This window comes from Lates calcarifer, linkage group LG15, assembly GCF_001640805.2.
Source record: "Lates calcarifer isolate ASB-BC8 linkage group LG15, TLL_Latcal_v3, whole genome shotgun sequence".
NCBI lineage: Eukaryota > Metazoa > Chordata > Actinopteri > Centropomidae > Lates > Lates calcarifer.
Window position 1 is genome coordinate 702,548 of NC_066847.1, and position 13,372 is coordinate 715,919.

At 38.6% G+C, this 13,372-nt stretch overlaps 1 protein-coding gene across 1 annotated transcript; it reads right to left on the reverse strand.

Annotated features, from left to right (window-relative positions):
* Positions 1–183: 183 nt before the first annotated feature.
* On the reverse strand, positions 184–12,216 carry cmtm7 (CKLF-like MARVEL transmembrane domain containing 7). Its single transcript, XM_018674072.1, has 5 exons — positions 11,972–12,216; positions 10,554–10,730; positions 9,397–9,495; positions 7,728–7,809; positions 184–7,295 (listed from the first exon to the last, which is right to left on the reverse strand). Exons 1-5 carry the CDS (start codon positions 12,083–12,085, stop codon positions 7,282–7,284), a joined length of 486 nt encoding a protein of 161 aa, XP_018529588.1. The 5' UTR covers positions 12,086–12,216; the 3' UTR covers positions 184–7,281.
* Positions 12,217–13,372: the final 1,156 nt, after the last annotated feature.

Here is a 13,372-nt window from a genome sequence, read left to right on the forward strand (position 1 = left end):
ACATCAACACTCAGTGTAAACACAGCAGTGCTGTTTGTTTCCATCTGAACTCTCATGACTCAAACTAAAAGCAACACACACTTCTGCTGTGTGAGCTCACAGACTGGACCACTCAGAGAGATCCACACAGAGTCGCAGAGGTTTTGGGCTCTGGTTGGATTTTGGACAAACTTGAGACAGAAATGGTGCAATGAGCCTTTAATTTACAACATGCAACAAATCACAACTTGTAGTTTAAACACACTTTTAAAAAAATGTAAAAAAACAACACAAGTCATGTGAGCTCTTTGTGATGTGACTTATAATACTGTGGACATCTTCTAAAATATAATAAAATCACTTCATGTCTCCACCGCAGGCCTTAAGACACTCGCCGCCATTTTTTCATTTGGCTCCATTTTCTTTGATCTCTTTCCTCACTGAAACCACGTCGGCCCATTAGTCTGCAGTTAGCTCGCTAATGGACCAGTCTACGCTTCAACAGAACATTAAGGCACTTTGGAGAAAAATCTAAACAATCTAAACCATCAGGGTGTCGGAGTCCACCAGGCTTGTCCTGTTTAAAGGACTAAAGCAGTGTTTACTTCCTGTTTTCACTCTGGTGCTGATCCAGAATCGTGAACAGACATCTCAAGACATTTAGGTCACTCAGGAGTTCGTGAGAAGAATAGTGAAAATACAGACTCACTAACACTAACCCTCCTCTGAGCAACTTTTATGGAGTTAGAAAAATGATGTCAGGTGCTGTAAAGTAATATAAACAGTGTTTACTCAGACTGAGACTCTGATCTGACTTGGTATCAAACTGAAACGAACCTTGTAGTGTCGCCTACCGCTGCCTCTGTCGTTTTCTTGTTGTTGGTTTGTAACATTGTTTTTTAAGCCTCTAAAGGTTCAGCTCCAAAGTTCAGTCCATTTAGTGGCCGTTCTGAAGCTTTCAATCATTTCACACAGTCTCTCTCTGCAAACGGAATTTTCCTTTCAGACTGTTTCATCGACTGCTGAAGGTCAAGAATGAACTTTGAAGCTTGATGTTTAATCCTGATTGAAGTCTTTGCAGTGGAAAGAAAAGATCAGCTAAAAATAAGATTTACTGAAGTCAATATAAACCATGCAGAATCTACAAAGAACTGGATGTTATTCCTTTCATTTTCACACTTTTGAAAGGTGCTAAATAAACATAAAGTATTGTTATTATCTTTGAGATTACATGGTTTGTACTGAGTCATCTGATCTTGTTTTTCCAGTATCTAAAGAGTCTCAGACTGTGTACCAGTCAATTATTTCATATATCCAATGTTCTTCATGTAACTGAATTATTTCTTTCCCTGAGATGTCCATCCAGGATCAGAAACCATGTGGTCCTGGATCAGTACATATAAGCCTCCAAACTACAGACCATTTACCATCACTCTGTATCTCCCAGTGGACACACAGCCTTAAATCAGGTCACTTTGCATCAGTGAGAATAGCATCATTAAGCATCAGAAAACACATACATGCGGAAATAAATAATGTAAACAGTCTAGTTTTGTCTGGGCTGGAGCCAGAATGAATCTGTGATTGAATTTCATGTGGTAAGAATCTTTTCTTGAAGAGGAGAAGTTGATGGCAACGGTTACAAAACCGACACAAAAAGGCCAAACTCTCACTGATTCATCCTGGTTCCACAGAAAAAACCTCCAGGCAGCAATAAAAACCCAGCTTCAGGGTAAAAAATAAAGGATGCACCAATAAAAACAACATCCTAATTCGATACCAAAACTGGATACTGGGCAGATACTGATGGGAAAACTCTTTTTTATCAAAAGTTCAATGATACAAATACAAAGTCTTGGAATAAATCAAAGAGGGCAAACTAACTCTAAAGATCTACATCATTGTTTTTGTCCAGTGATGCTAAACAAGTGCTTCAGCTTCTGATATTCAACATCAGGTGGGATCATTTAACTAAAATGGTATCTGCATTTAAGAAGTTTTATCAGTGCATCTTTAATGGAAATGAAGCTTACATGTCAAACTGGTCCAGAACAAAAAAAACAAACATCCAGTGAAGCAGCGAATACACAGCTTATGTGAACATGTTGGACCATCACAGAAACTTAAAACAATATCTAAAAGTGAAAAGCAGCAGCAATGTTTTACTTTGTAAAAAACAGCTTTGATCAGTTGTGACTATAACAGGGTGTCTTTACATTACAAAGACCCCGACACACCGTGTGATGTTGGGCTGTTTCTGATGAAGGTTGACATTCGCGTGAGAAGTCTTTGATCATAAATCCAAAATGGCAATCGCTCTGTTGGACTCGTCCACCAACTTTAGCCACCAATTTAAAGCTTTGTAGACTGTGATAGAAACTTAGGACTTTACAATGTCACTGCTGCTAGGTTCCTGGAAATCAAGACCCAAAACTGGGACCTGGTCAGACCACATCCGAACTATATTCAGTGCCATCAGGTACGGTCACATCGACTTTCAGGAATAACACTTGTACAATGGACGATCATGTTACCAAACTAATCAGAGAAATAATGTGGAGAAACATTTTGGATTCAGCACCAAAGATGGAGAATTTGTGGATCAGGTGAGACTGCCATACATTAACTAATCCTTGGCTGGTCACTCAGATTAGGATCAGATTATGTGGTCTGCCTTCAGATGAACTCCAACATATTATATAAATTATGTGAATTTGGTCAAACTCAATTTTTAAAAGTGTCCTACTGTCCTCATTGGATCAGGCATCTTTTTTTATTTAGAAAAGTTACTTAAGCAAGTTGGGTCCAGGTAATTTTTCCATTGGTCTGTTTTGTGGTAGAGGTCTCCACAAGACAAACCTATACTACCTCATTAAAACAGTCCAATGTGAAGCCTCCAAACAGCTTTTTGTATTTGACAAATAGTCCAAAATCCAACTTAAATCCAACTTAAAATCCTCGTACTGAAGAGGCTAGGCTTGCTCAGTTTTAGTGGACCTGTCTTGCGGTGAACCTGTTAGACCGCCATCTGATCACACGGTGTGTAGGGGATTCAAGAGTTGCACCAGAAGAAAGACAATAAACTGTAGTTAAATTCATTATATTTTGTCCAGTAAACCTAAACTTTCACGTGGTCACTGAAGATGAAACATTCAATTTTAATCCAATTAGACATAAATCCTTCATTCTGTATCCTGTGCTGCTTCAGAGGAAATGTAAAGACACTTTCAGTGCAAAATCTGAAGCATCACACTAAGATTTTTGGCATCTGATCAACAGTAAGGCAGTAAATCTGAGGATTAACGTCTCTGACTGAAAGCAGAGTTCTGTTTCACATCATCAACAGTTTGGAAACTGGAAATGGCAGGAAAGTCAATAATTCACAGAGAACACTCGCTAATTTTCATAAAGCTTCTTCCGGCACCCAGACAAAATCATCAATGGATATGATTTTTAATTCTACAAACATTTCTCAGAGAAAGAAGAGAAAAGAGTAACTCTATTGGTTCAGTTAAACCTCAGGAGACTTTCCTAACTGCTGGACTTGATTGGCTTAAACACAATCTGAAAAAAAATCTAAATCTAAATGGCACCGATTTCTGTGAGTTGAAACATACTGTACATACATGTTAAAATGGCTAGTTTTAAATTAACTCATTCCTCCTTATGAAACTGGCACCTCAGTAAAGCTACAACTGGTTGGCTTTTTTGGAACATAATGGTATTTCCATTCAAAGAAAATGAAGTGAAAAAGTTATCCTGACCAACAAGTAAGACTGAATTGATGTTGATCAACAATAGCTCCTCAAATTATCTTGTTAGCTAATGCTAGCAAAATATTAAAATTAGAGGAAATAATTGTGTCACATTCCCTAAGTAAAAAAGTTAGTTTAGAGGTTCAACATTGTTTTACTTTGTTCCCCACACTTAAGAGTTTGTTGCTCGATTAGCAAAGTCAGTTTTATATCACATCTGCTGCTATTTAATTGTTCCACTTTCATTAACACTTAATAATGCTTTACTTTTATATTAAAGTAAAATTAGTTAGTAAAACTAGTCAGACTACTGTTAATAAAAAATAACATAATGTCAATACAATTCAAAGAAAACACATCCTGGCTAACAAACAAGATTATTGCGATATTATCAACAATAAGCTTAAGTTATGCTAGTGTTAGCTGGTTAGCTAGGGCTAGAATAGAAGTAAAATAAGCAGAAATACTTTTACTTGATGACAAAATGCATTGCAGCGTCATTGTTTACATCATCCCCCACACAAAAGATCACTGTTGGTAAGCTAACCTTTGCTAGCTCAGGAGCTTTAAGTGTGAACAACATTAGCTAGCTAGCTACTTTTGTGCTGTCTGTAGCAGAGAATTGGAAATTGTCAGGTACTGAAAGTTGATATCAAATGTCAGGTCAGATTCATAATCTTGGTCCCCTTTTTTAAAATAAATTTCTTTATAAAATTAAGTACAACTTAGCTTTTATTTTACTTTTATTTTGACACAACTTAAGTTCTTTGCAGCAGTTTGTGCTTGGACAATGTTTAGCATTTGGGAGAAGAACTTTATATGACCTTTTCCAGTTTGTAGCACTTCAGTTGAATGTTCGATCAGAAATGTTTGTAGAACTAAAAACACAAACTACATTTAACCACTGGTGTTTTATTGAGTAGACCTCAGTTTAATGGCCCAGATAAACGGATTGGTCAGAAAACTACGGACTCGAGGGTCATATGATGTGGAGATTCATTCGCACATATTAATAAAGTGAAAATCAGGTGGGTTAGATAGATTTAAGGGTAGTATAATATGTTATTTCATCTTTAAACTTACTAAATGGAAGCACAGATTAATAATCAGACAAATAGTGAAAGTATTACAACATGCAAAGACAAACTTCCGAAAAGGAGAGGTATTTTGAGACATATTTTGTGCTTCAACAATCAGAATTGTAAAAAAGCAAACATGCTGTGACTTGTGTTTATTAGATATTTATAGTATTTTCACTATTTTTCAGACTCCAGTTATTAGTCTGTGCTTTCATTTAATTTGGTATGACAGTTAAATGCAGCATTACTTCCAAGCTTTTTCAATTTTAATTTCTTGCTTTTATTTAAAAATTCTTGCTTCAAAATTATTAATCTGTGCCTACATTTAATTAATCCATGCATGTTTTTATGTGTGCATAGAGCTTATTGATCCATATGTTATTACAGTACATTTTTTTACTTTGTGTGTATGCTTTATAAATCCATGTGAAGTTTTATTTATCTGTGCATGTTTTTTTAACCTTTACAAACATTTTATTCATCTGTGTGAACGTTTTAACAATCGTACGTTTTATCATAACTGTACACAATCTTTATTAATTCTTGTGTACATCTTGTTAATCTGTATGTACCATTCAATAACCTGTGTGTACATTTAAATAACTCCATGCATACATTTTATTAATCCAAACTTGTTTTATATTCATGCATAAATGTTTCTGATCTGTGAGATCAATCGATTAACATATTAATCTGCACATATGATCCTCATTATCTTTATAAATCCATGTGTATGTTTTCATGATTCATCTCTGTATGTTTATTATTTTACGTATATTTTTTATTAATTCATGCATATGTTTTATCAATATGTGCGTAAAGTTAATAAATGCGTACTAGATTTTAACACCAGTAATTTTCTCCACCATATGACTCCTGACGAGCTCCATAGAAATCACTATCACTTTTAATTTTTCAGTTTAATTTGGACACTGCTCTCATTCTGGCATCATTTAAAACTGTTTCTGATGTGTTTTCTGAGTGAATGATGGGAAGAAAACAGATTTAATTTGAATTCAAATGGTTAACTGTTTGTGTTTAAGCACCAAGGACAGTCGTACATGTCCTGTCTTTTTGATAAACTGGACAGCAAGCTGTAGTGGAAGTGTAATAAATGCAGCAGAGAGTCGTCTGATACTGATACTCATGGCTGCTGAAGTTAACAGCAAATTGATTAGACTCCAACTGTGGAGGGTTAATGTGATGCTTCATGGGAGTTACTGCCCTACCCAGGGAAAGAAGCTTTAGTTCACGTCAGTAAAGACATTTTACATCAAATCAGGCACATTCTTTCTTTTTTACACAGTGACTAAATCACTGTTTGAAGGATTTAACTGGCATTATTCTAGATTTTTGTTTTAATCTACAAATCTCATGTGCAGACTGAAACCAACAGCGTGTTAGCTCGTTTCTCAACACTTTCTGACTTCCCTGCTCTCAGCTCCAAGCCCATCAGCTGATTGTTGCATTGTTAGCATGCTAATGTTTTTCATTGTTTCAGTTCACATAAATTTTTAACATGCTATTGTTTTTTGTAGCACACGTATGTATTAGCCCCTGAGTAACGTTTTAGCATGCTAACAAAGTCATTAGCATGCAAGCTATTTTCTGTAAAATATCAGCTTGTTAATGTTTGTTAGCACACCAGAATGATGACAATATTAGCACATGAATACTGTAGTGTGCTAGCAAAATTAGCATAGAAGGCTAACAGGGCTATACTGTGCATCATTTCATTGTACATCTGTGGTCCAAACTGCTTTTATGGAGCTTTCAGGAATTTTCAAAGTAGAATAAAAAAGTTGGAATGGACAGGACATTTTCTAACAAATCGAGCAAATCAAGCTGGATACTGTAAACCACTGAGGAAATGCAACAAAGACACTGTGGCTGCGCTCACACCTGTGAGGTTTTTGGAGGGAAATTGTCTGGATTGCTTTATGGCACACAACAGGAAGAGGGCGCTGTTCTTTTGAAGCTAATGGAGCTTTAACTTTTCTAAAAAGCTTATGGAAAGAAAAAACATTTTTAAATATGTCCAGGCCTTTTCAGGGCGGGAAAGTGAGGGCAGGAAGCAGCAGGGATGATGGGAAACGTAGTCGTGGCAACATGACAACAGTATCAGGTGACCAAATGTGTTACTGATACAATCAATGGTTAATATGTGACACTGAGCACCTTTAACATGAGAGTGTGACTTCAGAGGTTTGATAAGATTCATTGAGGAATAAAAATAATAAACTGTGATTAATAATGTGACTACTGTCCTCATACTGTGATAATCAGGGATATTTATGCTTCAGATTGTTGAAAACGACGGCTGGTCCTGGATCAGCACTTCTGTTACCTCTGCAGAATGAGTTATTATCCAATCAGGTTAATTATCCAGGTGGTTGCTAGGCAGAAAATTGGCCAGGACACAGCAAACTGCCAACACAGCCACCTGGGTCCATCGAGACGAGGCTTTTTTACACTGCTGAACCTGGAGGGAAGGACGGACGCAGGGATGGAGGGCGTGACGATGGCAGGAAAAAGGAGTGAGGAAGAGAGGACAGGAGGAAAAGTCAGACTCAGTGAAATCATTTCATCATGTGGATCTGACTCACATGTCTGATTATCACTAGAAGCTTCCTTTATGAAACAGTTCAGTGTTGAAAATAATCTTGATATTCTGCCTTTCAGTTCCCCTTTAACAACTGATTAGCACTGTTAGCACTGATAGCATTCCTCACTGACACCAGCAAAGACTGTTTCACTGTGTGTGTCCTGGTGAACTAAATCAGACCACGGTAAACTGCTCAGACATCCGCCCTCACAGCAACATACAGACGTTATGTCCAGTGTCTAACATAGTTATGAAAGAACTCCTCAATAAAATCCATAAAATAAAACCCAGGTGCAGGATGGGACGTACCGGTCTGATGAGGGCCACAGGTCACACTGTAAGACGTCCACAAACTAACAGCCATCAGGAATGTCGCTATGAACCCAAACACCTGCAGACAAACACAACACAGTCCACGTTAGCAAACACAGCATGTATGAATCCAGATTTACAGAAAACAGACGTTTTTAAAGTCAAGATAGATGACAGACTTAATTTCCCTGAGGGAGTCATCCCAAGGGATCAATAAAGTCTAGTCTAAGTCTAAGTCAGACCAACAATGTTATCAGTCAAGAATGTCACGTGACTTCCTGTGTGATTAGAGGCAGAGCAGAGGGGCAGAAGCAGGAAGGACGGGGCGGCTCCCAGCAGGATTTTAATCAGTCGAGGTCTCACTCTGCTCCACAGACACCAACCTCAGTCTGATCAGAGGACGGAGTTAACGAATGAAACTGACTCTGAAAACTAATGATACTGATATTAATATTTATCTAAACTGACTCAGACAAAAAGCCATTTACTAATTTGTACCGAGATAAAAACAAATTGTGTACGTCCAGCTGTTTCTACTCCACTGACGCATCCGAACAAACATCTCATCAGGCAGAAACCTGTCGTCAAATAAATAAAGATTATTTGATTCTCAGCAACATGTTCACTGTTTGAGGTGTTTAACTGATGATTAATCTTTCAATTTAATATTCACACATGCGAGCATGCAGGTAAAAGCCAAACTCTTTGGGTTTTAATTCAATTAGATCACATTTTGGTAAAGCTGCACTAAATATCCCAGTATTATCATTTCTTCTTGGAATAAAGATTTCATTTCCACCTGAGCTGTAGAGGAGGATCACTGAGGTCACGCCTCCTGCTGCTCCTTACGTTTAAAATGGATCAGTGTTATTGGCAGTCTTATTGCTATTACTATGATTACTATTATAACTGTCACTATTATTTTTATAGCTTTCATTACTATTATTAATATGACCTCCATCTTACATCATCCCTGAGTCTGGTTCTGCTCCAGGTTTCTGCCTCTTTAAAGGAAGTTTTTCATGTCCACTGCTGCTCATGGTGGATCTGTTATTAGAATATAAGTAGAGTCTAGACCTGCTCTATATGTAAAGTCCAGTTAACGTCTGTTGTGATTTGTCTACTCCATAAATAAAAACTGACTTGACTTTGAGGAAGAACTTTCTTTAGCAGCCACCTTTCTTTATTTTCTGCCACAGACATTTTCAGAATGAAAAAGAACAATTAATCCATAATTGATCATTGATTTATTTTCATGATGATCGATCATCTTCAGATCCTCATGTCTAGTTCTGAGGTACTGGTACTTTTTACTCCACTGCATGTCAGAGGGAAATCCTGCTCTGCTTACTGCTGTAAATGTGGTTAGTTACTTTACTCATTATGTTGCTTTGATATTGATATATTATATATATTGATTGATATATTTGAATGACAGAGAGAGGACACTGTGTATAGAGAGAAGAGGAACTGAAACTCTAGCTAATGTGAAACAGTGAGTAATGAGTGAATAATGTGTGTGATGTGGTAACAGTAACAGATTAGTGAGTGTGTCTTTTTCAGTTTCATCTGTTTTTCCCAAAACAATCTGCTCATCACAGGAAACACCACCTTCACCCACCACCACCTTTTACCCAGGTATCCCAGCGTCTGAGTGTTTACGTACCGACGCGGCCACCAGCGCTGAAACTCCTCCACTCTTCACGGCGGCGATGATGGAGGCGATGAGGATGAGGACGGTCCCGACGGAGTAATGAAAGAACTCCTGAAACGGCACAGACGAGCTTCATCAGAAAAACTTTAAGAAGCTTTGATGATATTTTTATCAAACAGGAGAAAATAAACCACAGCTGGAGTCAGAGTGCTGCGTCAGCCAGCTTCACTTATCCTGATAAACTTAGTGCTGAACTGAAGCAAACAGAGAGAAATTAGTTCACTGAATGAAAAACAGGAACTTTAACGTCACTGTGAAACCTTAAATATCCTGTTCAATACATCACAGCTGCTCCGTCCACACACTGAAACTCATCTCAGCAGCTTCTCTGAAACAGCTGAGTGAACACACACACAGTACACGTCAGATGATTTCTCATTTTACAGTGATACAGTCATTGTAATATAGCTGTACATTTTCTTTCTAACATGTGCTGAAAGAATCAATTCATCAACTGATTTTACAAACTAGAGCTGAACGATTCGGGGAAAATATCTAATTGTTCTTTTTCTGACAGGTTTAATTTGCAGTATGCTTTTTGGTTTTTTCAGTTTGTTATTCGCATCAGTTCAAATCACAGTTTTTATTTAAATTCAATAAATCGCTCGGCCCTGACGACAAACACGATGAAGAATCATTTTACACTCTGAGAACCTGTGAATCAGTCTGATGGAAAAAGGACGACTGAATGTATTTAACAACAAACAACAACCTTTCCCTGTTGGAGAGCTGCGAGTCAGAGATAAATAAGAATGGATAATAAATGTAAGTGTTGGATAAAGCTGAGGCGACACTGAGCTGAGAGGAAACTGAAGTTTTTATGAGCTGTGAAAACAGGATGTGCATCTTTAACATAACCTGCATTAATACATAAAGTCCCGTCTGCTCTGTAATGTAAATGTTTCCTTTCTTCCTTTAAGGCTACAAAGTTCAGCTGTGAGTGAAACTTCATTTCAGTTCCTGATCTGTTGCAGTGAGGATCAAACTGTCAGATCAGAGGCTCGGAGGAAATGAGACTGAAGAGATTATCAGAGCGTTACTGAACCTCTGAAGTCTCATCTCTGAATCCTGCAGCTTTAGCACGGCACGGCACAGAATGTCTCGCCTACCGTCAGCGGCCAGTTGATGCACGGCATCTTCGCCTGCAGCCTGAACAGGTGCATGAGGAAGAAGATGAGGAAGGCGATGAGGAACCACAGCGCCACCACCTCAAAGTACTGGAAAGCCGCCCAGCTGGGCCAACCCCGAGCACAGTGGACGCACAGGAAGGCGATGAGCAAAGCAAGCTGGGAAAAAAAACACCACAGGAAACACAGATAGTTAATATATGAAACCCTGTGACGGCTGAGAGTCAAAGGAACAGTTCAGACATGACGTCTCTAAACGCTGATCCTGGTTCAAATGACATCCTCAGCACTAAGATGGCAGCAGGATATTTTGGCTTCATTTCTGTACAGGGGGAAGAAGCGGAGACGCGTCGGCCATCTTTATAGACGGTCACTGGTTTGAGTCCTGAAACTGGTAACCCGTTAGCGAAGTGTTAGCTCATCATGGGTCTGAAGTCTTTATGGAGTCTGTGGTCCCACTGGATCCTACTGAAGATCAGAAGTCTTTAAAAACACCTTTCCTGTTTAAACATGCACAGTAATTTCCTAAAACAGTGGGACTATTTTCAGCGGCGGATCAATCCACGTTTGGTGCTGTAGTAAATATCTGTGTGGGACTGAGGAACCTGTCACCCAGTGTAACAGTGATGTGTTTAAGTGTTTCTGGAAACAGCAGCGCTCTGTGGCTCAGAGAAAGAAGTCTGTATGTAACATTTCTGATGAGCTGACAAATGTACACAGTCTCATGCTGCCAACAACCACCATGTGACATGTGTTCGGCTTGTTAAAGGAACAGTTCAACATTTTAATCAAATGTTTTTGACCACTTGTAGTTTTCATCCAGCAGATCTTTGTTTGGAAACACAAGAAAATTCATCAGCAGATGTTTTGAAAAGTGACTTTTTCACGTGATAATAAATTAAATTTGATTTTGATTTTTTAAATTTGAATTTAAATTAAATCAAGAGTTCATTAGACAAAATAAGCGACTTCAAGGTATAACTTTGGGCTTTAAATTAAATTATAATTTTTATTTTCTAAAGTTATATAAACAATTTAGAATATAATCAGCACGTTAACAGATAATGACAGTAATGTGTACATGCAGATAACGGCTAATTTTGACAATTTACACACTGCATGATTCATTAATTAATAAAAAAAATAATCACCTGATAAACTGATGATTTAATAATAGCAATAGTTAATAATTTAACGGTTATTTAAACTGACGGTAAACTACGGGAAGTTGGAATAAAACGTAACAATAACACGTAAATTTACTAGTTTTCCTGAAAAAATAAAATGTCCGCTCTGAGCTAACGGCTCCGTGTTAGCTTAACATGTCCCCGCTTAACTCGGCGTTTAACTCCCGGGTAAACTCCGGGTTTTAAGCGGTTTTATTTCAGACCGACTCTCACCATCTGTCCGAGCTTGAGCAGTCCCGGGATGGTCCGGGTGTAGCCCATGTAGAGGACACCGTCCCCGGACGTCCTGGTCGTTGTTGTGGTTGTGGTGATAACGGTGTGCGACATGTTGACGGTTAAACGGCGTCGGTAAATAACGCGGTAACGAACTGTTTTCGTTAAGTTAATCTGCTGCAGGGAGTCGCCTGCTAACGTTAGAGCCTGTGTGTCGGTCCGGTCCGGTGCACCCCGTCAAGGTACACCGGATAAACACGGACACTTCCGGTAGCAGATTTCAGAATAAAAGCCCTGGTTAGGCTCAGAGTGAAGTATAAATACTTTATACTTTATACATTAAATTATGACTAAAAATATTAAATAAAACATCATTTAACTGTTACAACGAAATAATGATGAATTCATTTCTAAAGGCCAATTCACACAGATGTTAAACCAAGTCTTATTTCAAGCCAACATCTGTTCCAGGTCATTTTTTCAGTGATTTCAGATGAGGATGGGGATTTTTAGTGCGTGTTAAACACCTGTCCCTCTCTGTTGTCTGACAGTAAGAGCTAAAACACCCTCAGGAATAATAATAACACTGAGAGATTCAGAGACAAATGTCTCAGTAAATGAGGAGGAAAACTCTCCTGTCTGTCTCATGGTCACATGACACAACTGTTCAGAGACATAATGGAAGTGTCACGTCTTTTATGGATTGTAGATTCATACTAATCTAACTCCATGAACTGAGTCTCAGCTCCTCAGGTTCACAGGCCTGTTCAGTAAAACATCTTTCTATCAGATTAAAGAAGCTGTTCGTCTCATACTGATGTATGAGCTTTTCACTGTCAGCTCTAAATACACATTCAACACTTCATTTGATCAGAGCTGGTTACTGAAGCTGCACACATGAGATTTTGTGCCTTTATTTTGAAGTAAACATCCTGCACCTCCTGGTTTTATAGTGTGTGAGTGTGTGAGTGTTGACAGTGTGTGTGTGTGTGTGTGGGGAGGTGTGGTCTGACTCAGGAAACACTGCAGCAGCAGCAGAGTGTGAAAGCTTCCAGAGCTTCAGAGAAACAGCAACGATTGTTGATGAGACAACAGAGAGCTGCTGTCAGGACTCTGCACAACAACACACTGCACAGACTGTTCCAGACATGGAGGACACACCGGGGCTGTGCTCTGAGAACCAGGTCCACTCTGGATCCAGGTCCAGACGGTGATAAATCTTTCCTCTGTGAGGGAGGGGGCACAGCAGGAAATGAATGTACAGCCTGAATCTCTGCTCAGTCAGACTCACAGTATCACAGTGGGAAAATAAAAGCCTCAGACTGACAGAGTCTCCGTCACCCTCAGACTCTCTGTGGGTGTTTTTAGTCTCAGTCTTTGACTGCTCTAACCAGATATTTT

Bases quoted from the DNA above. Each gene is read 5' to 3' on its own strand.
- cmtm7 (XM_018674072.1), bottom strand. From the start codon at position 12,085: ATGTCGCACACCGTTATCACCACAACCACAACAACGACCAGGACGTCC. The intron at 9,496-10,553 runs GTAGGCGAGACA...GTGCCGTTTCAG, and splicing joins GCATCAACTGGCCGCTGACG to GAGTTCTTTCATTACTCCGT. The intron at 7,810-9,396 runs GTACGTAAACAC...GTTTGTCTGCAG, and splicing joins CAGCGCTGGTGGCCGCGTCG to GTGTTTGGGTTCATAGCGAC.